Source organism: Rosa chinensis, chromosome 5 (genome assembly GCF_002994745.2).
Source record: "Rosa chinensis cultivar Old Blush chromosome 5, RchiOBHm-V2, whole genome shotgun sequence".
NCBI classification, from domain to species: domain Eukaryota; kingdom Viridiplantae; phylum Streptophyta; class Magnoliopsida; order Rosales; family Rosaceae; genus Rosa; species Rosa chinensis.
In genome coordinates this window covers 14944456-14970689 of record NC_037092.1, presented here as the reverse complement: position 1 = coordinate 14970689, position 26234 = coordinate 14944456, and the positions used below count along the sequence as shown (strand labels likewise).

The following is a 26234-nucleotide window of genomic DNA, read 5'->3' as shown; positions in this document are numbered from 1 at the left end:
GTTATTGGCACAAGTCCCACTTGAGATCTCTGTAAAAAGCCACCATTGAAGTATAACATTCTCTTCCTCATCACATCTCAAAATACTCTCGTCTTGTACAGTCAAGTTGTCATTAGCAGGGATAACATCCTGTTCCTATTTTGTTGATTATGCATTAAAACAAAACATTTTTTCATCCTTCAACTTCAACTTAAGATATCCAATTGAACCTAGAAGTCACAGAATGCCCGAATCACCAACAGTGACAAAAAGCCCTCTTTTCCACCTGAACCATGACATTAAAACACAAACATCTGGAATATCACAAACCAGAACCCCCGGATTGTATCTATCAGAATGTATAATATATCCATCTCAAATTTTCAATAATTTACTCCATCCAGTAATCATTGACACAATTAAACACTGAAAATTTATCAATCGGTGAACCCAACCCCATGCCTGATTTGTTCGCCGCTAATGTGAAAATGTGATTGCAAGTTCAAATCCAGTGAAAACATCAATCAAAACAAAAGAGAACAGGGAACAACAATGATGAGGTAGTTATTATACAAGTGCAATTTACAAATGACGAGATCGAATTACACCCCATCAGCTCACATACAGAGAATAAAATAAAAAGATGAGAACAATTTTTCACAAAACTGGGATAAGTTCCACCTAAGGATCTTTCTTTTATCCCATTTTAGTTCCTACAAACCCTACAATTTTTACTTTTTCATTTTTTAGTTCTACTCTACAACTATTTCCAGTATGGCGGTAAGTCGGGGTTTTCTGTATCTCCTAAGGAGCAAAGAGGAGCATACAACACTAACAGATGACATAGCCATGCATGCACCGGCTACCCATGGCGGCAGCATGATCCCCAGTGAAGGAAAGAAAACCCCTGCGGCAATAGGTATTGCAATCACATTGTAGGCCATGGCAAACACATAATTCAATCGGATACGAGTGAAAGTCTTTCTCGAGAGATCAACGGCTGTGATCACATCTTCCAAGTTATTTCTCATCAATACATAGTCAGCTGCTTCAATTGCAATATCTGTCCCTGCCCCTATTGCCATACCAACATCAGAAGCAGCTAGGGCAGGAGAGTCGTTGATTCCATCACCAACCATTGCAACTATGCTTCCATCTTTTTGGAATGAACGTACAACATCAGCTTTTCCAGCCGGCATTACCTCCGCTCGCACATCTTTAATGCCAACCTGCCCAGCAATATGCAACCAAAACCGTTTAAACATCTGTACTTAAATCCATAAGAAGCTACTAATGGTTGCAAGAGAGAGCATAGTCTTAAAGTTCAGCGACAGCGTAGTGAAAAACTGAAGGTATAGACAGATAAATACAAACCTCCTTTGCAACAGCCTGTGCTGTCCTCCAATTATCTCCTGTAACCATGACTGGTATGACACCCATCTTACCAAGTCCCTCTATGACTATTGCAGCTTCTCTTTTTAGTGGGTCTGCAACCCCCAATACACCAACTAAATTGCCTTCATATGCAACAAGTATGCCTGTCTTTGCACTTTCTTCCAGCTCTACTACAAAGTCCTCAACATGGGTTGGAATGTCGATTCCGCTTTCAGTCATCAATTTCCTATTACCAACCTGTTCAGGACACAATACATCTGGTCAGCAACCTTAGGTCGGTGAAGCAAGCATATAGAATAAGGCATATGTTTAGAACTTACCAGAATAAGTTTTCCATTTATTGAGCACTGGATGCCTCTACCTGGCAAAGCAGAGAAATCTGAGACATCAAAAAGCCATCCAGATATCAGGGGCTCCTTGCTTTGGTTTGTTGCATCATTGGTTGCAGAAGGCTCATCAAAGAAGTGGAAATGGCGTGCATATTCAACTATTGCTTTTCCTAGTGGGTGTTCACTGCTAGCCTGAGATAATGAAAAGGCAGAAGGAAATTCAATACATATAAATATATAATTATATATAGACATGCAACAGTTGTCATCTTTTGCAGCTTAATATTTCACCTCCAATTTTTTAAGCATAGCAAAAGATCAGAGCATGATTAATCATGCCTGTGGAAACTAGTCAGGAATAGAAAATTACCTCTGCAGATGCCACCAACTTAAGAAAATCTCCACGATCCATTCCTGTGAAAACTTTTACAGCAGTAACTGTAGCCTTTCCTTGGGTTAGGGTGCCTGTTTTATCAAATATCACGTACTTAACCTTTTGAGCTCTTTCCAGAGCATCTCCTCCTTTTATCAGCACACCATTATTAGCGCCAACCCCTGTTGCGACCATGACAGCTGTTGGTGTTGCCAAGCCAAGTGCACAGGGGCATGCAATGACCACAACTGATATGGAAAACATAAGGGCAAAAACAAAGTGATTTCCATTTTCAGGGAGCCACTGTTCTGGGTAAGCTCCAAAGGCTCCAGCAACATACCTACAACAATCAATGAATACAAGTCAATGGCAGGAATAAATTCTAAGACCTTACTTATGAACTAACAAAGTGAAAAGAATGTAACAAAAACTGTGAACTTACCAACCCAAAAATGTCAACAATGACAATACAACTACAGTAGGAACAAAAATGCTTGCAACCTGCATTCACAAAGACATGTTCAAAAAACTAGTTAGACTACAGTTTTTAAAAAAGTAAAGACATTTACTGCATATATCATAAATTTGAACAGACACTGAATCCTAAGGAGGGTCAAAAATATATAACAGGACTTCACAAGTTTTCATGGGCACTGGATTTCTTGCCCATCAATTAGATTCAGGTTTCTTAATATGTTAAAAAAACAAACATATAAATAAGTAGTTGAAAAGAAAAATATCCTCATCAAAATTTAAGACCACCTTTAAGATTTAGTTCTAGTTTGGCATAAGCACAATCAAAAGGCAAAAAACGAACAAGAGAGCTTGAGAAATAGTCGCTGAAAAAAGGCAACTCGACACGGTGATGATCAGTATGACTTTTGCCCAAGTCAACACATAACAGCCACAAAGAAAAATAGGACAAAGTACAAGCAACAAATTATACAAGGCCAATATAGCCATTTCAGACTATATACACAATCAACTTCTGTGGAAACTAAAAGGCTTAAACTGTGCACTCATGATACTTATCAACTATAACTTGAGTTTCGATAGTCTACCATAAAATAAGCAACAAGATAGGTTTACAATTTATGAATTTCAAGAAATGAAAGACATTGAATATAGCAGTGGAAACATTCCTCTAACCTAATGATGTTTCCGAAGTTAACAATGATAAGAACTAAAAAAGCAATCTTATGTGCAAATGTTTTCTAAAGGGAAGAAAACAAGTTACTATGAAATTCCAAAACAGTTTTCAAATCATATAGCACAGAACCAAATTAATTGAAAAGCTATATTTACTTACAAAATCAGCAAATTTCTGAATAGGAGCTTTGGACATTTGAGCGGTCTCGACCAAATTAATTATTTGATGTAAAACTGTATCAGATCCAACTTTTGTAACTTGTACGTGAAGGGCACCATGTAAATTTATTGTTCCTCCAATCACCAACGTGTTGACTTCTTTTGAAACAGGTATAGCTTCCCCAGTTACCATACTCTCATTTACATAACTTGAACCCCACACAACCATACCATCAGCAGGAACTTTTGTACCAGGAAGAACTTTTAACGTATCTCCAGGCTGAATGAGCAAAGCATCAATTTCCCTCTCTCCAACACATCTCCCACCTAATAGCAAATATAACCAAGAATAGCCAGTTATCATTACAGCTTTACTTTAGATTGCATCATTAACTTATATGAAATAGGAAATGAAAACTTTGATCGGTAAGGTTGGGGAGAAAACAAATAGATGAGAACAATACCCTTATCTTTAACAAGCAACAAAGCTGTAGCTGGAGTGAGTTCTATCAACTTTTTGATGGCATCTGATGTCTTTCCTTTTGCAAGACATTCCAGATACTTCCCCAATAGTACAAATGTTATTAGCATGGCACTTGTTTCAAAGTATGTAGGAGACCAAAACCCAGTGACTGCACCATATAGAAGTGCACAAACAGAGTAGAAGTAAGAGGCCGAAGTTCCCAAGGCGACCAGAACATCCATGTTAGTTGAACCATTTCGTAGGGCTCTTGCAGCTGCAATGTAGAAGCGCTTTCCAATCACAAATTGAACAACACTCACCAATGCCCACTTCAACCAATCACCCATTTCGAAAGGCCCACATCTCCAGAGCAATAATGAATACAGAAGTGGAATGTGAGGGCAGACTACTCGAATGAGAAAGACAGGAACCTAAAAAAATTATTGAATGTCAGTAACAAATACAAGAAGTAATACACATGTATATAAACATGAAAACTATTATAACTTATGACTAATAAGTGTATTTAAAAAGGTCCAAATTACAACAGTCTAGATCCATTCTGAATGAACTATATAAGAAACAATCTTTCTTATTACAAACTTCAAACTTAATATTCTCAGTATACAAATATCTCCATTGTCTTTGATGATAAGACTGCTCAATTACCATGTTTGATCAAAGCGGTACTAATATCAGGAAAAAATGGGTGAAAGCAAAGGCAAAAAGATGAGACAAGGTTAACAATATGATGCACATAACCAAGTGGATACCACGAAGAACTCACACTGAGAACCAGGCTGGAAATGAAAAGCCGAAACATATTTGAGGCTTCATCAACATCTTTGCAAGTCATTCTTGTATAAGGGTTTGCTACTTGAAGTTTGAACTTCCCAATGCTAGCCCCCTCAATCCCATCAACCAAGGATCTAGAAGTGACAACTTCAGGATCAAAGAGGATTTCAAGTTCTCTTGAAATCCTGTCAAGACGAAAATGTCTCACCCCTTTCAAGTTGCTGATTATGCCTTCTAAAACCTGTGCATCTATCTCACTGAATATGCCAGCAACTCCCAGTATAATTTTATCCTGCTCACTACTCTGTACAAAAGATGCTTCAAAACCAGCATCTTCAATGGCATTGACTATGTCATCTTTACTAATTACAGTAGGATCATACTCCACTTCCCCTAGTGAAGTAGCTAAAGCTACTACAGCTCTTTTGACCCCAGGAAGCCCTTTCAGAATACCTTCAACAGAGTTCACGCAAGCTGCACATGTCATACCTCCTATCGAAAACTGACCGGACAGGTTGCCATGCTGCTTTACTCCGTTTGCACTGGGCTCAGGTATAACCTCTGCCTCAAACCCAGCATCTTCAATTGCATTTTTGATGTCTTCGTCCTAAAAGAAGAAAGCTAACAATATCTCAGTCAAGAAAAAAAGAAAAAAAACTACTTTAGCATACAATGATAAGGGTAATCATTGGAGAGAAGCTTATAAGGATACAAAATCAAAGTTATAGCCTCAAACAATCAACAACAACAAAAATATACAGCAAAGCAAACCAATTAAACCAAAACAGTAATGCCAAAAAAATGTAAAGCAAAGCATCCAATTTTTTTGAGCAGCGAAGTATTCCTTTGGCTACAGAGCCTGATAAGTATTTCCATCAACTAAGAAAGTCCAAAATGGGACCTTTGAGAGGCATATGGTCTGAATACTCAATAACTTTGACTATGCATGTGAAGGGAGCCTAAATTATATAAATATAAATTACACTGGATCAAGAACTTTTCAGAGTAAGTTTGCACATTATACAGTACACATAAGAAAACTTCAAGCAAGCTTCCTGCTGTAAATACTGATTGCAAGGCAGCTTTCTAACATTATCTTGATGATAACAGGCTTACATTACTTTTAATATTGACACAATTACTACCTATGTCTAATTCTAGCTCTCTGATCCAGTTGTGCATAGCAGCCTCACAAATTGGGAGTATGTTAGATCTGTATCATCCCTAGGGGAGAAGAAAAAAAAGTAAACGGAAAATGCACCCACCTACGAAAAAATCTGGACTTGTGATCATAACGCACCGAAGATATGTAATTTTCAGTCAAACCAAAATTAAATTGGGGGGAGAGAGAGAGGAAGAGATCCAAGTTGGATACCTCATCATCATTAAAGAAGGGTGGTGGAGGACTAATATGTCACTACAGCCTAATCCCTATCATGATTGCCGACCCAAATACATAAAGCGAAAATGTAATGCAGGGATTTTAACATGATTACAACCCACTACAGTTCAGCTTCAAGATTCTAAACATCACACAAAACCTCAATTTCCGAATAATTAACCTTTAATCATGATCCAGTTCACCATAATCCAAAAGTAAGCATGATCCCTTAGCAACTAAGACTAACCGCTTATGAAGCTCAGCACTGATCCATGAGCCAATCCACTTCAAGATCAACACTCAAATAAACCTACTTTCTACCATAACCATACTAAATTTGTTCACCAAAACAAAAACCATAAAAAAAAAAAACACTCAGCAAAAACCCCAAAAGCTAAAAACTGACTAACCTTGACCAATCTGGGATCAAAAACCACTTCAGCCCGATTCTGAAGCAACGCCACGGAGGCCCTGAGCACGCCATTGACGCTCTGAAGAGCTCCCTCAACCGAATTAGAGCAAGCAGCACACGTCATCCCGGTAACTCTGACCTGAACCGTCCTCATCCCTTCTTCAACTCCCTCCGAATTCTCATACGAATCCAAAAGCCTCACGTCCTCGAGGTCTTCAGCGCCGCCGCCGTCTCCGCCGCCGCCGCGGCCGGAGTTGGAGACCTGCGTGAGCTGGAGGTCCCTGAGACTCGGCGCCATTGCGAAAGGTACCGAGTTCTCGATGGAGAAAAGAAGAGAGATTTATAAATGGAGCGAATTTTGTGAAGGGAAATTTGATTTTTGGAGAGGAAGAAGAAGAGAGGGGGGGAGGATTTTAAGAAAGGCGGAGACTTTTCCGAGGGAGATGGTGAGACAGCAATTTTTTAACTGAAGTTCCTGAGCTGGTAGGAACGGGGGTTGGGGAATTTACGGTTTTAGCCTTGTATGTTTTCGGTAATGACCGATGGGTTAGGTACTGGCCCCTACTGGAGTTGTACTTGTACTGGGTGGGGATATTGTACTACACAAAGCAGGTCGATTTGTCAATTTGGCGTGTGTGACCGAAATTACCGATTTGACCACATTGGCGGTCTGGAAGTCCTGAACGTGCCGGGAAGTCGGTGATAATTAGTTATCTCTGGTAGTTACTTTACCAGTTAATAGTTTAACTATATAACATATCGTTATATTAGACTGTGCTGTAATAAAATATCGTTAAATTATAAGATGAAAGTTGGTGATAACTAATTATCTCTGGTAGTTACTTTGTAAGTTAATAGTTTAACGATATAATATGTCAGACTGTGCTGTAATAAAATATCATTAAATTATAAGATTTTAATAGTGTGGTGAATTAGAAAGAATTTTAGTACCTTATATTTTCATCATTTTTTTGTTTTGGAAGGCCTTATATTTTCATCATTACTTGTGTTTTGTTTGCTAATAATGTGGTGTCTTTTTTTGGGTAATGATAATGCATGAATCTGAAAAGTTTTATTTTTTATTTTTTTTGAAATGGAAAAGTTTCCTTTGCTAAGGCATGTTTTAGTACTTTTTTAATATTGATTGCTTAACTTTTCTTAGTAAGGAAACACTAACGATTTGACTTTTGTGACTCTTGAAGGGAGAATATATAGACCTAATCAAGGGTTATCTAAAAATACCACCTTTGCGTGACAATTGTGCAACTTTCTTATTTCTTGTACTATACTTGGAATCCATCATACCCTATCAAAAAGAAGAAATTTTAGAGTCTCTACGTGTCCTTGGAAATTTTAGATTGTGATAACATAACAAAATACAGAGAAGACAATTTAGGAAGGTTCACTTAATCATCATTTGCACATGCAAAAGTTTTTCACAAAATATTAATTTTCTTGAATTGAACATAGAGTCAGATAGATGTTAAAAAATGACTTGACTTTCCTAATAACCTAAACCGCAAACCGAAATTTATTTACTCAAAAACATCATCTACTTACTTTTTAAGATACCTGTTGCTTGACACTGTAAAAGTAAAATGAGGAAATTTGTCTACTCATTTTATTAGATAGTCCATTTATATAGTGTGAGGATTACAACGGTAATAGCAATTACAATAATAGATGATTGAGTTGTAACCACTAATTCCCTAATTTCCTCTTTGTCACTTACTTTAACGAAGGCACATGACGTGTTTTTCCTTTAACACTCCCCCTTGTGCCAAGTTAAAGGCGAAATAGTGCATGAATTGTTGCCTCACTAAAAACCTTGCCAAGTAACAATAAAAACCCTGTGGGAAAAATACACCTTGGTTGAAAGAAAAGAGCACAACACACTTATTACATTTGATGATGACATGTGTGTTAGACCCCCTTGAAGTTTACACCTCCCACTGATCCTTACATCAGTCAAGGGAGCTTGGAAAGTCTGCGCTTTCTTATGTTTTTCATATGTTTCTCAAATATGGCCTTAGGCAATGATTTGGTAAACAAATCTGCTACATTCTCCTCAAACCTTACTTGATTCACTTGAATCTTGAGAAGAGTCTGTTGTTGTTGATTGTAGAAAATTTTGGCGATATGTGTTTTGTATTATCACTCTTGATATATCCTAGCTTTTGGCAATGATTTGGTAAACAAATCTGCTACATTCTCCTCATATCTTACTTGATTCACTTGAATCTTGAGGAGAGTCTGTTGTTGCTTATTGTAGAAAACTTTGGAGATATGTGTTTTGTATTATCACCCTTGATATATCCTAGCTTCATCTGTTCGATGCAAGCTGCATTATCTTCATAAATGCAAGTAGGCTCTTCAGTGGTAAAACTCAAATCACTAGTCCCTCGAACATATGTTATGATAGCCCTTAACCATATACACTCACTAGCCGCCTCATGTAGAGCAATGATCTCAGAGTGGTTCAGGGAGGTAGCCACAAGGGTTTGCTTAGTTGATCTCTAAGATATCGCCGTGTTGCCAATGGTAAATATATAACCAGTTTGGGAATGACCTTTATGTGGGTCAGAGAGGTGCCCAGCATCTACAAAACCAACCAAAAAATTTTTTGGGGTTTCGGTGTAGTGAGTGGCGCTTTTGCTATCAACATTTCCTTCAGGGATTGCAGTTCCATCTGCAGTCCCTCTTGTCTCTCTGTAGGGAAAGAACAGGCCCGAGTCAATAGTTTCTTTTAGGTATCAAAAAATGTTCTTGATACCATTCTAAGCTGCGTTGGCGCTGAGCTAAATTTAGTTAACAAGTTCACTAAGAATGTAATATATGGTCAAGTGCACTGGACTAAGTACAATAATGCGTCTATTACACTTAGATAGGGAATTTCAACTCCCAACACCTTTTCGTCATCTTCCTTTGGACGAAATGGATCTTTCCTTGCATCCAAACTTCAACCGATCATGGGAGTGCTAGCAGGATGCGCTTTGTCCATGTTAAATCGCCTGAGTATCTTTTGGACATACGCAAACTGGTGGATTAGTATTCCACAAACTCGGTGTTCTAGTTCAAGGCCTAGACAGAATTGAGTTTTTCCAAAATCCTTCATCTCAAATTCGGATTTCAAGTAGCTCACGGTTTCTCTTATTTCATCAAGAGTACCTATTATGTTCATATCATCGACATATACAACTACAATTGCAAATCTGGAACTTGTTTTCTTTATGAATACGCATGGGCATAATTTATCATTCTTTTATCCCTTCCTAATCAAGTACTCACTTAGACGGGTATACCACATCCTCCGGGATTGTTTCAATTTGTAAAGTGTGTATTTCAACCTAATTGCAAACGCACTCCGTGGTTTAGAGTCACTTGACTTGGGTAATGTAAGGCCATCAGACATTTTCATATATATATATATATATATATATATATATATATATATATCTGAATCAAAGTCCTCATAGAGATATGCAATAACCACATCCATGAGCTGCCTTTCCAGACCTTCGAAAACTACCAAGCTAACTAAGTAGCGGAACGTTATAACGTCCATTATGGGAGAATATGTCTCCTCGTAGTCAATTCCAGGGCGTTATGAGAAACCTTGTGCCACAAGACGAGCCTTGGACCTCAAGACTTCATTTTTCTCATTACGCTTTCTGACAAAGACCCATTTATGTCCTACAGGCTTTACACTTGGTGGGGTTAGCACTACGGGACCAAATACTTGTCTCTTTGCCAGAGAATCTAGTTCTGCCTAGATTGCTTTTTTCCATTTAGGCCAATATGCTATTTGTTGACATTCTGCAACAGAGCGTAGTTCGATATCATCGTGCTCTATGATTTCTTGAGCAACAGTGTATGCAAATACATCATCAATGTATGTGGAAGATCTCTCCATCAACTCAAACACACTCTCATAATCCATTGAGATTTCTTTGTTCTCTGGAATCATTTCAAACATCAGAGCGTCCTCCAGTATTGATTCATGGATATAACTATAATTAGAGATAATCTCACGAAAGGGATTCTCTACATTGATGATTAATGGATTGGTTTGTGCCTTACTCGCCCTCTTCTACCTTGGAGGTGAGTGTTAGTCAAACCAAGTGGCCTCCCCCTCTTCCTTAAGGGAGCCACGACGTCAACCACACCTCCACTAAGTGTGGTTGCAACGCCTCTATCTACGACGCCGTGCTCCTTGTTGAGGACTTCTAACCTTGTAGGCATATTTGCAGATGGTATATGTGATCTCATCACTTTTGCGATATTAATAAATATATCAAGCATCTAATATGCTATATTCTGAAGATCGATTATTCTTTTCACTTCACTTTCACATTGTGAAGTGCGGGATCAAAATGAGACAGAGTGGGGACAAACCATGACAATTCCTGTCGTTCCCTTGGAAAATTTTTTTCCTATCTTTCCCTAACGACGGAAAGACTATCTCATCAAAGTAACAATCCGCAAATTTAGCGGTAAAGAGATCGCCTATCAAGGGTTCCAAATAGCAGATAATGATTGAAAATTCGTATCCAACATAAATACCTAATCGTCTTTGAGGACCCATTTTGGTGTGCTGTGAGGGCGCAATAGGCACATATACTGCGCAACCAAATATGAGTAAGTGTGAAATGTCAGGCTCATATCCAGTTACCAACTAGTATGCAGAAAATGGTTGGCTAGCAGTGGGTCTGAAACGAATAAGTAAAACTGTGTATAATATTGCATAACCCCGAGCAGATATAGGCAGGTTGATGCGCATAATCAGTGCCCTAGCCACCATTTGTAGCCTTTTGATGGTGGCTTCTGCGAGACCATTTTGTGTATACACATAGGGTACATGATGCTCTACATCGATCCCAATAAACATGCAATAATCATCAAATGCTTTTGATGTAAACTCTCCAGCGTTATCAAGCCTTATAGACTTGAAAGGGTGATCAAAGTGGTGAGCCCTTAAACATATAATATGTGCTAGGAGTTTTGCAAATGCAGCATTTCTTATGGACAATAATGCGATATTTGACCAGTGTGTTGAAGCATCCACCAAAACCATAAAGTACTTGAATGGTCCACATTTTGGATGGATAGGTCCACAGATATCTTTTTGTATCCTTTGTAAGAATGGAATGTTTTGTTTTGTATCTTTAGCATAGAAAGGTCTCGATCCTGTTTTTACTAAAGAAGTAAAGAGCAGGCTTTGCAAAATGAGTGATGTGCATTTGAAATAGTCAATGAGGCATAATAGGAGGGAGGTAGTGCTTCTAGTACTTCAGAAGGCAATGGTTGCATTTGAGCAGTACTAGGACCTACACCTTGCAGTGTGGCGGATTTTTGTCTCATTATATTTTTCACTCGAGAGAAGGGATGTCCGTGTAAGTATTTTAAAATACATATCATCATGTCACGACCAGGGTGCCCTAGGTGGTCATGCCAAACCCTGTATGAGTCTGTGTCCCACATTTCATTGTTGGTGACAGCATATGATTCAATTATCCGAATAATAGTGAGGTACAGTCCACTAGATTGACTCATTAGTTTCTCTAAAATTTGTTTCCTTCCACATTCATTAGAGGTAATATAAAGGTATTCGGTTCCATTCTCACAGTGGATTTCTATATGATAATCGTATGCACAAATATCTTTGAGACTTAACAAGGTTCGATTAGCTTTTGGTGCATACAGAGTGTCTGTGACTTTAAACATTGTGCATCTCATATTCTTTAGAGTATTTCAATTTAGGTATAATGATAATCTTTTCATTCTAATAATTTTCTTGATTTTTCTAGATGTATTGCTTTACGTCTTTATAGTGCTATTTCGAACCAAGTATATGTGTGTAGTTGTGGCTTGGGTCCCACAGTAGTAAATAAAATCGAATAAATTCAATGCTTCAGAATAAAATCTGAAATTTATTAATAAGCCAACGATAATCAAATCAAGGTCATGTTCAGAAACCTAATTCATCAAACCATTATTTAAATAAACTTTAAGACCAAGCAATAGTCTAATTAAAAAAAAAAGAGGCATTAGGCATTCACAACTGTCTTTGGAAAATAAAATAAATAAATAAAGCAGATCAGTCATAATCTGGAGGATCCATTGACTGAGCAAGTTCCTTGTTGCTATTGAAGTCTGCAATTGTGAGGTTGACGTCTGGGTCATGGCCTCCTTCTTCCATATAGTGAGCTTCTTATTCTTTAGACTTCATATACCTCTTGTAAGTGGTTGCTACTCTGTTGCTTCCTTGGCAGTTCTTGTACCAATGCCCAATAATTCCACACTTACAACATGTTTCATTCCCAACTCTTTCCTTTTTGACTGAAGGGTTCTTAGGTGCCTTTTGCACCTTGTTTCCATGACTACTAGAGCCAGCACCACCATCTCTGCGCCATACATTAGGAGGGCCTCCACGGCCTATACCATGACCCTCATGTCCCTTTCCACGTGGTGCATTATTTCCACGTGGGTAGGGATCAGCACGTCCAACCCCCTTTGTATTGGGGTTCTTTCCACCTTTCACTTTACCATAATTAGCCTCGCGAATTTTCTTTGTCCCAACGGGCCTGACATTGTTGTTCAAAAGAACTTTATTATGCCTCTCAGCCACTTACAGTAGGTTGACTAGCTTATTGAAGGTTGTGATTCTTTTGCTGTCATACTCCAGCCTATACTGGTTCACTAGTATAAGTGCTGAAGTGGGAAAAGTGGAAAGAATCTTCTGGATCATATCATCTTCTGTAAGTTCCTTTTCACAGAAATTGAGACGTGCCTTTAGGCGCAACATGTCCTTGTTGAAGTCATTGATCCTTTTGTAGTCAAGCAAGCGGCTTTCATTCCACTGAACGGTCAGTTCTGAGAGCAAAGTGTCATGAATGTTCCCAAAACGTTCCTTAAGGGCATCCCACAGTTCTTTGGGTGCCTTCAACTGAAGGTACTCCCAGCGTAGGCTAGGATCAATATGTAGTCTTAGAAACATTATGGCACTTGCTTTCACCTTGTTAGACAGTTCATCGTCTTTAGGGTCGGTGGGAGTTTGGATGGTGGCAGTGTAGTCTTTTGGCACAAAGGCGGTTTCCACATCAGAAACCCAACGATGGTACTCAAGTACTTTTGAGTCCAAAATGTCAAATTCAGGTCCAGTTGGATTAGCCATCTACATAGACAAGATATAAGATATATAAATTACGCAGTCATAAAGACATCCACGTGAATTATTTTCCAAGGATATGAATTAGATTTCAAGACTAAGATTCGTAATGGTCACATTTTTATGATACTATGTGAAAAATACTTTATCACGGTAATTATGTATTTATAATGTGCATGACTTTTCATTATCAGGGCGAAACTCAATTTATATATAACATGCTAAATAAAACAATTATTTAAAAAAAAACATGCTTTAGAATTTCACATTAAAAACAATTATAGAAGGTAGTAATATAAATTACAAGACATGCTCAAAATTTCACAAATAATATATAACAAAATATATGCTACACATAATAACAGCAATAATATAGCATGTTCAAATTTCTACGAATAATAAAACATAGATAAAATAACAAGGCATGCTAAAATGATCAATATTATCTAACCATACATGCTCAAAAGTTCTAATTGTAAATAATTAAATTTACCGGAGTATGAAATTAAATAAATAAAAGAGAACATACTTGGTTTTGAGAAAACAAAACGATCCTAGCGCACGCAGGTGTTGATGCAAGCATGCGTAACGATCCGAGGAGCCGATATAGATCTGGTGGGTTCTGTGCTCTGAGCTAGACCGTGCGGCTTGGCTTGACGAGGAAAGACGCAGCGCGGCTCAACTTGATAGATTTGGGTTTTTTTTTTCTTTTTTTCTTCTTGTTTCGACGAGAAGAAGAAAAAAATCTAGGGTTTTTTTTTTTTTTCTCTTTTTTTTCTTGGCTATTGGTTCTGAGCGTGCTGATAACGTGTAAAAGTAAAATGGAGAAATTCATCTGCTGATAACGTATAAAAGTAAAATGGAGAAATTCATCTACTCATTTCATTAGATAGTCTCTTTATATAGGGTGAGGATTACAATGGTAAACAATAATGACAATAATGGATGATTGAGCTGTAACCGATAATTCCTTACCCTCTTCATCAGTTACTTTGATGAAAACACATAACGTGTTTTTCCTTTAACAGGCACATAGTTTTAAACGTTTTATAAATTATCTTCTCACCAACAACTAACGATCAACATCGAAGAAAAAGTTTACTAATAACTATTGCATAGGGAGGACGGAAAACAGTTTTAACCCCCTTTGTCCTTGACTGTCTTTCAAAAATAAATACTGTAAATTTAAAATTAGATTTGTTTTGTGTTGAGAAATAAAAAATTATCCATTGTATTTCTATTTTCAATTTCTATTTTCAGAATCTTCCCGCTATAAAATAGAGGAAAGAATTTTAAAAGAAGGGTTTTTGTCCATTTACCCCATTTTTAGAGATTTTTTTTCCCACTTACCCCATTAAGTTTTTTTAATTCTCTCTTACCTAAAACACTCTAAGGAGGTCTTCCCTAATACCCCATTAAGATTTTTTTTAATACCATTTTACTCTCACCCCTTTATTATTTAGAGAGAGAGAGAAAATGGAAGAGAGAGAAACTATAGGAGACTTCGCCGGAGTCCGGTCACCGGTCGCCGGAATCTTGCCAATTTTGCCCGGATTCCCGTCATCGGTAGCCGGATTCCGGCCAACTTTCGCCGAATTCCGGTCACTGGCCGTCGCCCATCTGAATTTGCTGAAAATCTCACTGGAAATGTTTTTTTGCCCCCAATAGACATCTATTGCCCCCTAATAGAGGGGCAATAGACGTTTATTGCCCCCCAATAGACGTCTATTGCACCCCAATAGACATCTATTGCACCCCAATAGACGTCTATTGCACCCCAATAGATGACTATCAGCCATGTATTGCCTCCCAATAGACGTCTATTGCCCCCTAATAGAACTTTCGGTCACCGGAATGAGAACTAATCTTCTTAAAGTTAGACAAATAAAACTTTGATTAAAGAAAAAAATACGAAAGAAATTATATCAATTCAAAAAATCTATTGTCCCCCAATAGACGCTTATTGCCCCCCCAATAGACCTTTGACAAACCTCCAATAAACTTTTGAAGTCTACGGAACAAATTCACAAAAGAGTAGAAAAGGCTAGTAGCAATTAAATCACTAATGCTCCAAAATAAGAAACATTCAGAATATTATAGGAATAGAATTTTGCATTTTCCAACTTCTAGTTCACACATATCAATGTGATAGCCTTCTTCTGTGTTATATATCAACAAGAGCACGTGATGGCCTTCCTTTCTATTTTATATATCAACAAGTGCAAAAGGGTTTATCTCACCAAATAGTAAACTCACATTGGCCAGGCTGCTGGCTTGCTTCGTCTCTATTTCCATGGATGCTTTGTTCAGCTAATTAACCTCTTCAGAGCTACAAAGCATAGCTAATCTTTGATTTAATTTTGAATGAGGACTTCATTATGGAGAGAAGAGAACCAAGTGAACCTCCAGTTCAAGACCCACAACTAAGGTAACGAAAACTCACAACCAATTGAACCTCCACGACAACGATGTAGAAGGGAACCAAGTGAACTAACCCGTGCCGGTTGCCGGAATTGAACCCTTTGACCCTGACGTCCTCAATTATGATTCCTGGATACCGCTCTGACTTGCCAAAAGGTCTTCTACCTCTGGTACGACGACATCCAGCTACGGAACCAGCTCCAATGTGGCCGGGTCGAACTTTACCCGGTACATCAAATCCGGTGAAGCAGCAAACGACTCCAATTGCCGAGATCCTTCACCGGGGGGGGGAGAGAGAGAGAGAGAGAGAGAGGATAAGCTTACCGGAGATTTTCGACGAGCTGAGTGAGTCAGTGTGGGATAAGAGAGATTGATGTTAAGTGGCAATGGTTGTCATTTTTTAATTGGGTCGAGGGTAAAATAGTCATTTGACATTAAATTGTGTATGTAGGAATAAAAATCTGTTACTGAGGTAAGTAGGATAATTTTTACTTATTTTGATGCTTTGAGTCGAAGATCCTTAAAAGAATCCAGTTGATAAAGATTATTGGATTATATTAGCGGGCACATCACTGTTAAGTTTGGTCTAACCCGGCCATGTGCCTTTTCGTCCTTTTATAAATTATTTCTTGTCAGTTTTTTACTTGCAGTCATATTTTTATATTTTATCTGGGAAAGAGTGAGAAAACGTGAAATTAAAGTTGAATTTGTCGTATAAAAAAAAACCGTGTTTTTTCTGGCAAGAAAAGAATTAATCAAAAAAGTGTCCACTTGGGTCCAAAACCTACCAAAAATTCAAAGCAAAAGAAATGAGGGACTTGTACGAGGGTAGTTTCGGAATTACAGGTGACTTGTGTTGGGTGTAACGGAAAATCGTCAACGTCTTGTTCTGAACGTAACAGAGGAGACGGCAGCCGTCGAATGGGTTTGACCAGGCTTCTAATTCTACGGTGACTGAAGTGCTTACGCAGATGACTTTCCCATCGCTACATGCTATTGCTTCTTCTCCCCCTGCTTTCTTTTTAAATATCTTCTTGCTGAAAATAAACTAACGAACTTGGTGACACGTGTCCTCTAAATAATTAACCTTTTTCTTTTAGTGAAATGGGCTCTCTTGATGTGAAGTTTGCCAAACAAGTGAATGAGAAATGTTAAATCAAAGTCACAAACAGGTGGTTTACGTGTGTGAGTTGTATAAATTTTCACTAATAATTGAGATTTAAGAGTGATTGAATTCAATTTGTTAGAATGTTTGATTGAATTCAATTTTACTTTTTTTTTTCCATGAGCTAGAGTACCGATTTTGGTTGGAAAGATGACATTGTTTCCACCAAGGCACTAACTATATTGGAGAAACAAAGTTTATTGAATGATATTCCACTAAAAGCACTAACCAAGACAATAAAAACAACCCATGCAAAGACAATGGGAGTCCCTTCATCCTCCACCAAGAGGCATCCGTGTCCTCCAACAGTCCAACCCAATATGGCAAACATGATTTGAGAATTATGATATCATCTTGTACTTTGTGGTACTAGGGTGATATAGTCATTTAGGCAATGTATTAGGTGATCAATCCCAAGTTTGATTAAATACTATCAAACCCATCCACCCCAATTGCTTCAAGTTAAGTCCATAACTGGATGAGATTGAGACGCATAAACTGGGGATGTCCTTATCTGAGATAAGGGGTTAAGTAAGGTCTTGATATTGATATTTCTTGGGGAATAGGCGAAGCAGGTGAGCTAAAACTTACTGGTTGGTGCAACGTCTAGCTATGACCAATATTAGTTACGAGTTGTTGCAAGACTAAACTTAATTAGGTCATTCGCAGATTTAAAATCTACGGACTATATGGCATGCTGCTTTAATTTGCTACTTGCAGATGAACGTAGACAACTATGCTAATAAAGAGGAAGAGTCGAACGCATGTCTTCCTATCTTACTCGTAATTATCTTGTTAAACTAGCAATATTTACGGATTACATGTACTGCATAAGTATTTACGCAATTCTCTTTATGTGATTGAATTTAGATAATACAACTTTAATATGCTCGGTTGCATGACTAAACAAAAAACCATTATCATCTATTGGAGAAGAAGAACCAAGACTTTGTTCAGTTACTTTCTTTGTATAAATGGGTGAGGCATGCAGTTGCTTCTTTGTGGTCCGGCATAGGTTGAGCTCTGTTTCCATGGCTATTGTCAGAACCGTTTTGCTAGGAGACTGGGATTTGACATGGAAGAGAATTCGGTCCTACGAAAAATGCTTTTGGCTCATGTAAAAACTTATATTTCTATTCTGTTTAGGCTATGTTTCCACTGTTTCCATTACAAGCCTACTACATATTAACGTATCTTGAGAGTACTGCAACTTTACAGTGCATCAAACTGTAATGGTAGATTAGCTTCCGTCAAAGATAGTGTTGGAAATTTTATGATTTAAAATTAAAATATATTTTATTTATTTCTTTATTTATTTTGGGGGTTATTTTCTTTTTGTGTTTATTACTCTATTTATGGTTTAACAGTTTTATGTTTTAAATATATGATTATTATTTAACCGTTATATGGTTAATGAGGTTATTGATGGTATGGTAATGTGGCCCATATAAGGGTACGTGGCTATGGTTGGAAGACATATGGTGAGACATGAAACATGCACATGTGTGGGAGTTTAGATTGTCGGATAATGAGGGTATACATGACGGTATAATCCATCATAATGCAACCACTCTAGCCAAATACCTCTACCAAAGATATTCTTACAAACTATACATATACATACTTTACTTATACACCGTTTTGAGTGCACGGGTGATTAAGGTTCAATGGGGCTTCTTAACTGCACGACGGAGCTCGAAGAGTTGTTGTATCTTGGGGGAAGTTTGTCATTCAACCCTGTGCAGTAGGGGACGAATCTTCTCTTAGGACAGTACGCTTGCACACCTCTACTCGATAAGTTTTCCTATATAAAATCTATATATTATATTATTTTCTTACTTTATTTTATTTTCTCATCTATATCATTATTCTTATTTCCCAAGATATTATTATATTATTCTGTGTTTTGATTTTACAGGAATTCCGTCCCATATTTTTTACAACAGATAGACCAAAATTAGATTTTACTCTTGTTCGAACAATGCTACATCAAAGACGTTCCAAATGTAATGTTACTTATCCGGCTGTAATTATAGGTTAAGTTTGGTAATCACGCGTTTCAAATGCTTTCAACAACATGTTTGTAATTGTACTCCAGCAGTACAACTGCGTCTTGTCATGCTTGTCAACCTTGGTGACATGACGGCAAGTCGTAGCTGTACTGGAGTACAATGCAAATACACACCCTTTCTAGTGAGAGATCTTTTTTTTTTTTTTGCTATTTAAGGGATCGCTTATTAAGCTGATAGCTAAATTTATAAGCTATTGATTTTCCTTATTCTCCTGCAAATATGTCAATTGTAATATAGGGAAATAAGGGTCTCCCGCAGAGGATTAAGTTAAACTAAAAGCTTCAACAAAAGTCACAAAACGTGACTGCAGTTCCTACTGAACAGCAGTCGAAAAACAAACTAAAATCCTAACCAAAACAACCCAGAAAAATATGAAAATTTACAGAGACGTACTAGACACACAAGGCGTCCATCACACAAAATTTGGGAATTTTTGGAGTTCGTTTACTATGAGAATAAAATACGTCAAAACAGAGAACAGAAAGAAAAACGAAACTGGAACAGATTTGAGACTGGTTGATATCAATATAATGAAACTAGCTAGGAAGGAAGTATCCACCCCCAACAATCACACACAATACACTTTGTCCAATTTACTACCAATTAACTTAGTTGAAGACACTCAGATTGGCTCGGTACGCTTGAACACAACCTATTACTCTTTCTTACTTTGTACGCTAGGCAGGAAGTGCTCTACACCTAGACTATTCCCAAGCAATGCAACCTAAAGGTACGCTTATTAGATTAAACATGCAGAGATCATTAAGTTTGAAAAGAGTTTGAGCAATCACTAGGCATCGCAATTAACTTAGAGCCTTGCTAAACCTAGGGTTTTGTTTACTTGCTAGTGAAAACTACCAATTACTTCTCCAGACAATTTGAGGAATCCAGCTATTGATCCAGGCATCAAACAATCAAAGTATTAGAACCCTAGCATGCATACTAAGTAGGCCTCCAAAGCACACAAACATAGAATTCATCAATGAGAAATCGGTAAACAAAACCTCAACTTTATTAATTGGAAAACAAATTGAATGTCAAAGCATGTTATGGATCATGTCTAGGGGTTTCAACTGCCCCCTAACTACTGGAAATTTAGTTACACATAATGGAATCAAAAACACAAAATAATGAAAAAGGGAGGAAGAAGAAGAGAGAGAGAGCTACTGCAGATTGATCCCCTTTGTATATGCTTGGAGGTTAGGAAATCCAAAACTTAAAAGAATTAGGGTTCACGTGCTTAGGTGGAGTTTTCCTATTGGCTCTTGAACTTGATGACTTATTCTAACCATTCACATCATGCCATTTGTCCATCATAAGTCGGAATATGAAGCACAAACTCGTCCTTGGGCTTCTTGGTGTGATTTGGGCCTCGAAACATAAATTCCCGTCCAACCTCAGATTCACGCTCAGCCTGACCTCTTGTACTAAATCGGCCATAACTTCCTCTAGAAAAATGATATTGATGAGCCGTAAAAAGATTCGGAAACTAGACATCCGAGGCTATCCATCAATATAAAGATCATCGTCTGGATCGTTCTGAGTTGGTCTCAGTGCTCTGTCGAAGTTAACTGATCTGCACAGGCAGATTTCCCGATTTTGCTTTTCAATCCCTCTTTTACTTCTTTTCTTATTCTTTACTCCAAGATACCTATAAAACAAATAAACAAAGTAAATAACTAGAAAATACACTAAACTAACAAAGAAAGTATGGAGATTAACGCTATTAACATCGCATAAATATGCTCTTATCATAGGCCCTCACATATCCACATTTCAACCGTTCAGTTTTTAGATGCGTATGAGTATATCATCTTCGCAAATTTTCAACCAAATTGATAATCATTAATGCGATTTACAATTATGAACACTAACGGTTGGATAGATTCTGTTTGTCCATTGATTTAATCTAGTTTAATATCTTAACGATCATCAATTTGGCTGAAAATTTGTAGAAGTGATTTATACATTAGAACATAAAACCTGAACGTTTGAGTTGCAGAAATGCAATTGAAAATTAGGTCCCACAAGGGATCCCTTAAAAAAAAAAAAGGTTCTCTTAATGGAAGGGCCCTCTATATATATCAAAGACTAAAAATTCGATAAAATCAGTGATACTGAAATTATCGTTTTTTTGAACCTGCGAGATATTTTCTCCACATACCGTGATTATTTCGTCCGAAAATTTCGAAATATCTCGATATTTTGCGATATATTCGATATTATAGAAAATATCGCGACATTTTGAAATTTTCATGAGTTGCTCTCAAACAAAAAATTCTCAACAGTTGTGCGGATGATGGTTTCGAACCTCTGTCTTCTTGGAAGAGACCCAGCACCAAAACCAACTCTGCTGGGATGCTCTTGCATGTCCTCAATCTTAACATCTTTTTATTAATATAGTCTGTTCTGGACATATAAAATTGATGAATTATCCTTCTTCTTTTTTTGTTATAAAACACAATATCAAGAGTTGCAAATTTTTAATTCAACCATCAAAATTCACTTTACTTCACTCCAATATTTTTCAACTTACCTTTTGAAATTCTAACTCTATAAATATAAAAATTTTCAACATATTCATGTCACTCTTTCTATTTCTACTTCATCACTCACATTTTTTTGTTTTCGAATAAAAAATTAGTTACTCAAGGTTACTAAGTATTTGCTTTTTATAATTTATTTTCATAATTAATAATAAATATATAGGTTGTATTAAGTCAAATTCTATAATTGTTGTTTGTCAGTGATTCTATATATACCAATTCAACCCTTAATCACTACAAATCACTATGAAATGAAGCTTGTTCAATATATTCTTTTCAAATAGAGTAGATAATATAGTTGAATAAACATTTCTTAAAGTTTCACTTAAAATTTCCATGTTTTTCTTCAAATTTCCATCATTTTTCTTGATTATTTACCGAAATCGATATATCCTCGATATTTCCGTCGAAATTTCCGTTTCCGGGACCATCGAAATTTCCTCGAAACTCGAAATTTTGGTCCTTGATATATATATATATATATATACACACACACACACACACGGAGGCGTTCCAAAGAGGACGTCCGCACTTTCGTTAAAGTGCGGACGGCGCTGCTGCAGCTCGGCTCGGGGCGCGACGGAGCTGCGAGGGTTGCCGGAAGGACGCCAGGGGTCGGGCGGAGCCGTCTGCAGTAGGTGGAGTCGCCGGCGATGTTGTTGGAGGGCTGCCCAGAAAACCTGCAGTTGCAGGTCGGGTTGCTGCCCAGAACCTGCAACCCCGACCTCCTCCGACCGTGAACACTGCCCAGAACAGTCCAAGATGCCTCCGGCCTCCCTCCTGCAAGCCGCGCGCCACCGTCGCCGCCTGGAACGCCTCCGCTGCATCGCCGTCCGCTTCAGAACGGGCCTCTATATATATATATATGCTATAAACTAATAAAAGTTATATACGGAAAATGAATCTTCCAAGACTCCCAGAATTTGGTGGCATGAGGCAGCCATTTAAGGTTGGCACCCCTCAAGGCTAACCCTGCATTATAAATGCGATTTACAATTATGAACACTAACGGTTTAGGTTGGACAGATTCGGTTCGTCCATTGATTTAATCTAGTTCAATATCTTAACAGTCATCAATTTGGCTGAAAATTTGCAGAAGTGATCTATACATTAAGACCTAAAACCTGAACGGTTGAGATGCCGAAATGTAATCGAAAAGTAGGTCCCACAAGGGATTCTTAAAATGGCAAAAAAAAAAAAAACTCTTAGTGGAAGGACCCTCTATATATACATGTTATAAACTAATAAAAGTTATATACGAAAAATGAATCCTCTGAGACTCCCAGAATTTGGTGGCATGAGGCAGCCGCTTAAGGTTGTTAATGTTATTAACAACTAATATCATTTCCGCACGATTCTATTATTGATGAGGACGTCTCTTAGGCTCCTCCTGAAACATAGCCGCCATGGCTGGTTTTTTCAATCACGACAACCAGAGCCATGTTCCCTTCTAAGTGGAGTTCCCCTCTCCATCCTATGCTGCCTGATACCAGCTTGCCAATGTTGACCTTTGCCCGCGATCACACCCATCGAACATGTTCGCTGTGATTGGTTCACAACAAATTTGCTCTCTAAGTTGGGAACGTTAAATGCTCAGGCCAGCATCCAGCGTTGGAAGGTGTTAGTGGGCAATGTAGCCCTCCAAAATACACTAGCAAGGAAGGCATGTTTTGTAGATCCCGGTCGAGTCCGACCAAGCAGATGACGATTGAAGTTTTTGGGTGATTGGAGAGACAACCTTGATTTGCAGTTGAGGCTTAAATCTGGCTGTCTGTGGCTAATGGAAAAACTAGTCCATCGATCAAGGTAACACCACATGTTCAGAACCCATCAAAAAGTGGGGAGGAGCTTTGTTCTATGTTCTGTTGAAGCGATGTCGAGGGGTGGCAATCTCCATGGCGCGGCGGCGAAAGGCTTGATTGAACAGTTTGCAGGTGAGACGACGGTGTGTGGTTTGTCAACAAGCGGCGCCACCGATGATAGAGGGGTGGCCAAGTCAGTAAGGAGGCCCCGACCACTTTGGGTGCCCAAATCACTTTGGATACCCAAATCAACTTATGAGGTTTGGATTTGGGCCCAACAATGGACCAAATCTATGGGATCGAGTCCATTGGGGTTTCGTATTTGAGATCCTGGTGGTTTAATCCAACAAGCTTTGTTCTTGTGTGAAACCTGCAGTACTAGTGAATCTTCTGGAGTAATACCAAAGAAGGATTCAAGTTATTGTGAAATAAGTGAGCATTGGATGTCTAATGAGTGGACCTATCTCTATATACCACCATGGATACTACCACATCTTCTTGTTCTGTCATCAGATGACAGCGGAAGGTTATGTAACGGTCATTCTGGCTTGAGGCTAGCAAAAATTATTTGTAATTTGAAAACACTCCAAGAATGTTTTCTGGATGTGCTATAACAAGATTGTAACCAACTCCTTTTGAGTTCCAATTTATGAAGATAATTCTTTTATTCAAAAAAAAAAAAATATATATATATATATATATATATATCATTTTCACATAAAACTAAAAAAGAGAAGTGTGCTTTCACTATGATATTTGTAAGTGTTGAGCAAACCATATGTTACTGCAATATTTTATAAGGTCTGGTGAGTAACCCAAACTGGTATAAAGCAAGAAGTGATCAACAACTGTAGATTGAGATATCGAGTGAGAATACAGTAACCTGCAAAACAACACACCATAGCCATTTTTTGACAAATGATAAGTGTAAATTCATTTTTCGATTTAGGTTTTTTTCGATTATCAGTTTACAATAACTAGCTCACCAAACCAAAAGAAAAACAAATTTATGGCTTAATTGCCAGTTTGCTCCCTTAGCTTTCACTATGGTGTCAATTTGCTACCCAACCATCAAATTAGCTAGTTTCTATTAAGAATATTTCTATTGGGACCTCCAAATTTGCTCATTTGACCTCTATATTTTTTGAATGAATGAATTACATATATATCCTCTTGTAAAATGACAATTATAGACAATGAATTATAATCAACTAGACTTCGTTCAAGGTTTGGTTGGAGGATGAGCTTTGGGTGGGAGAAGGTGGTTTTTAGTTTTTTTTTTTTTTTTGTGTTTGTTCCGGGTTTTTTTATTTATATCAATTTTTGTAACCTTTCATTTTTTCTATAAGGGTTAGAAACATAGGAATCATGTCTAACCATTTGATTTATGACTGCTTGATCAATTTATGTGTTATGACCGTTTGATTCATGATTTAAAGTTATAGAAATTTATTTTGGGCATTTTTTAGGTTTGCATGCAAAAAAGAACAAAAAAAAAAAAAATGAATGGAGGTGTAGTTAGTGAATTAGAGATATAATGAGTATATTTTATTTTTTTGTATGTGAATAATATAACTAAGGTTATTTGAGGTATTCAAAAGGAGGTTTAGTGAGCAAATATTTGTACTTAAAAGCACAAAGGAGGTGTAAAGAGTATGAGAGGTCAAATGAGCAAATTTAAAGGTCTCAATAGAAACTCTCTTCTATTAATTTTTTCGTCCAGACGTCAACACGTGAGGTTATATTCATAATTTAAAAAAAAAATATGACAATTCATTAGTTTTTCAAAACCAACCAATGCATCTGAAAGAAGAAAAAAAAAACACACAAAGCATTAGCATTAGACACAAATCAAATGAATTATACCATAATAATAATAATAATAATAATAATAAATGAATAAAAACAAGTTCAATTTTTCACAAACCATAAAAGGTGATCTGATCATCAAAACATCACATGGTTTTTTCTCAAATGTATGAGAATGACATTTTATTAGATGACTTAACCCAAACAAAATATGGTCTGATGACTTAATCCTAACTTGGATATCATAAAAAGTTGACACCCTATTCCTAAAGCCTGATGCTTTATCTATTCTATGGCCTCCAAGGACTTGCCCTCTTCGTAATAACCGAAGAGTGTGTGGTTGTTGCAGAAGCAAATTGTCTTGACACTTGCCTCGCCAATTTTCAGTTGTTTGTGTGCTTACTGGAACTGTAGATTGCCTTGGCATTTGCCTCACATGGGCTCCTTGATTTACCTAGAAGTTCAATAATCCATATAAATAGCAATGAAAACGAAACAACGCATTTGTCACATTGTTCATACAAAAAACAAACTAAAAGCACCAATCAAACATGAAAGAAGCATTGTCTATACCTGTGGTTTTCCGAAATTGAAACCTAGACTTCCAAAATCTTTTCAGAATTTGATCTTACATGATGTAGTACCCAAGACATTTCCTAACTATTTATGTCTTGCTAGGTTTTCAACTTCTATTTGAATCTCTCATCGATATGCTCCGGTAAGAAGAACCCATTTTTGTTGAAGGAGCGTCAAATGAAATTGAAGGAGTATTTTTTTAGAATGAATGGAGGAGTCGTGTTTGAAGTAAGGGTTCAG

At 37.4% G+C, this 26234-nt stretch overlaps 1 protein-coding gene across 2 annotated transcripts; it reads right to left on the bottom strand.

Annotated features, from left to right (window-relative positions):
• Window positions 1-486: 486 nt before the first annotated feature.
• LOC112202526 (copper-transporting ATPase RAN1) lies at window positions 487-6904 on the bottom strand. 2 transcript variants are annotated; one of them, XM_024343534.2, is made up of 9 exons: window positions 6434-6904; window positions 4635-5249; window positions 3849-4278; window positions 3386-3711; window positions 2519-2577; window positions 2074-2416; window positions 1695-1895; window positions 1354-1611; window positions 487-1208 (listed from the first exon to the last, which is right to left on the bottom strand). In XM_024343534.2, the coding sequence occupies exons 1-9, from the start codon at window positions 6731-6733 to the stop codon at window positions 732-734; spliced, it is 3009 nt and encodes a 1002-aa protein (XP_024199302.1). In that variant the 5' UTR covers window positions 6734-6904; the 3' UTR covers window positions 487-731. The 2 variants fall into 2 exon arrangements, with proteins under 2 accessions (XP_024199302.1, XP_024199303.1); XM_024343535.2 differs by having other exon boundaries at window positions 4635-5263; window positions 6434-6555.
• Window positions 6905-26234: the final 19330 nt, after the last annotated feature.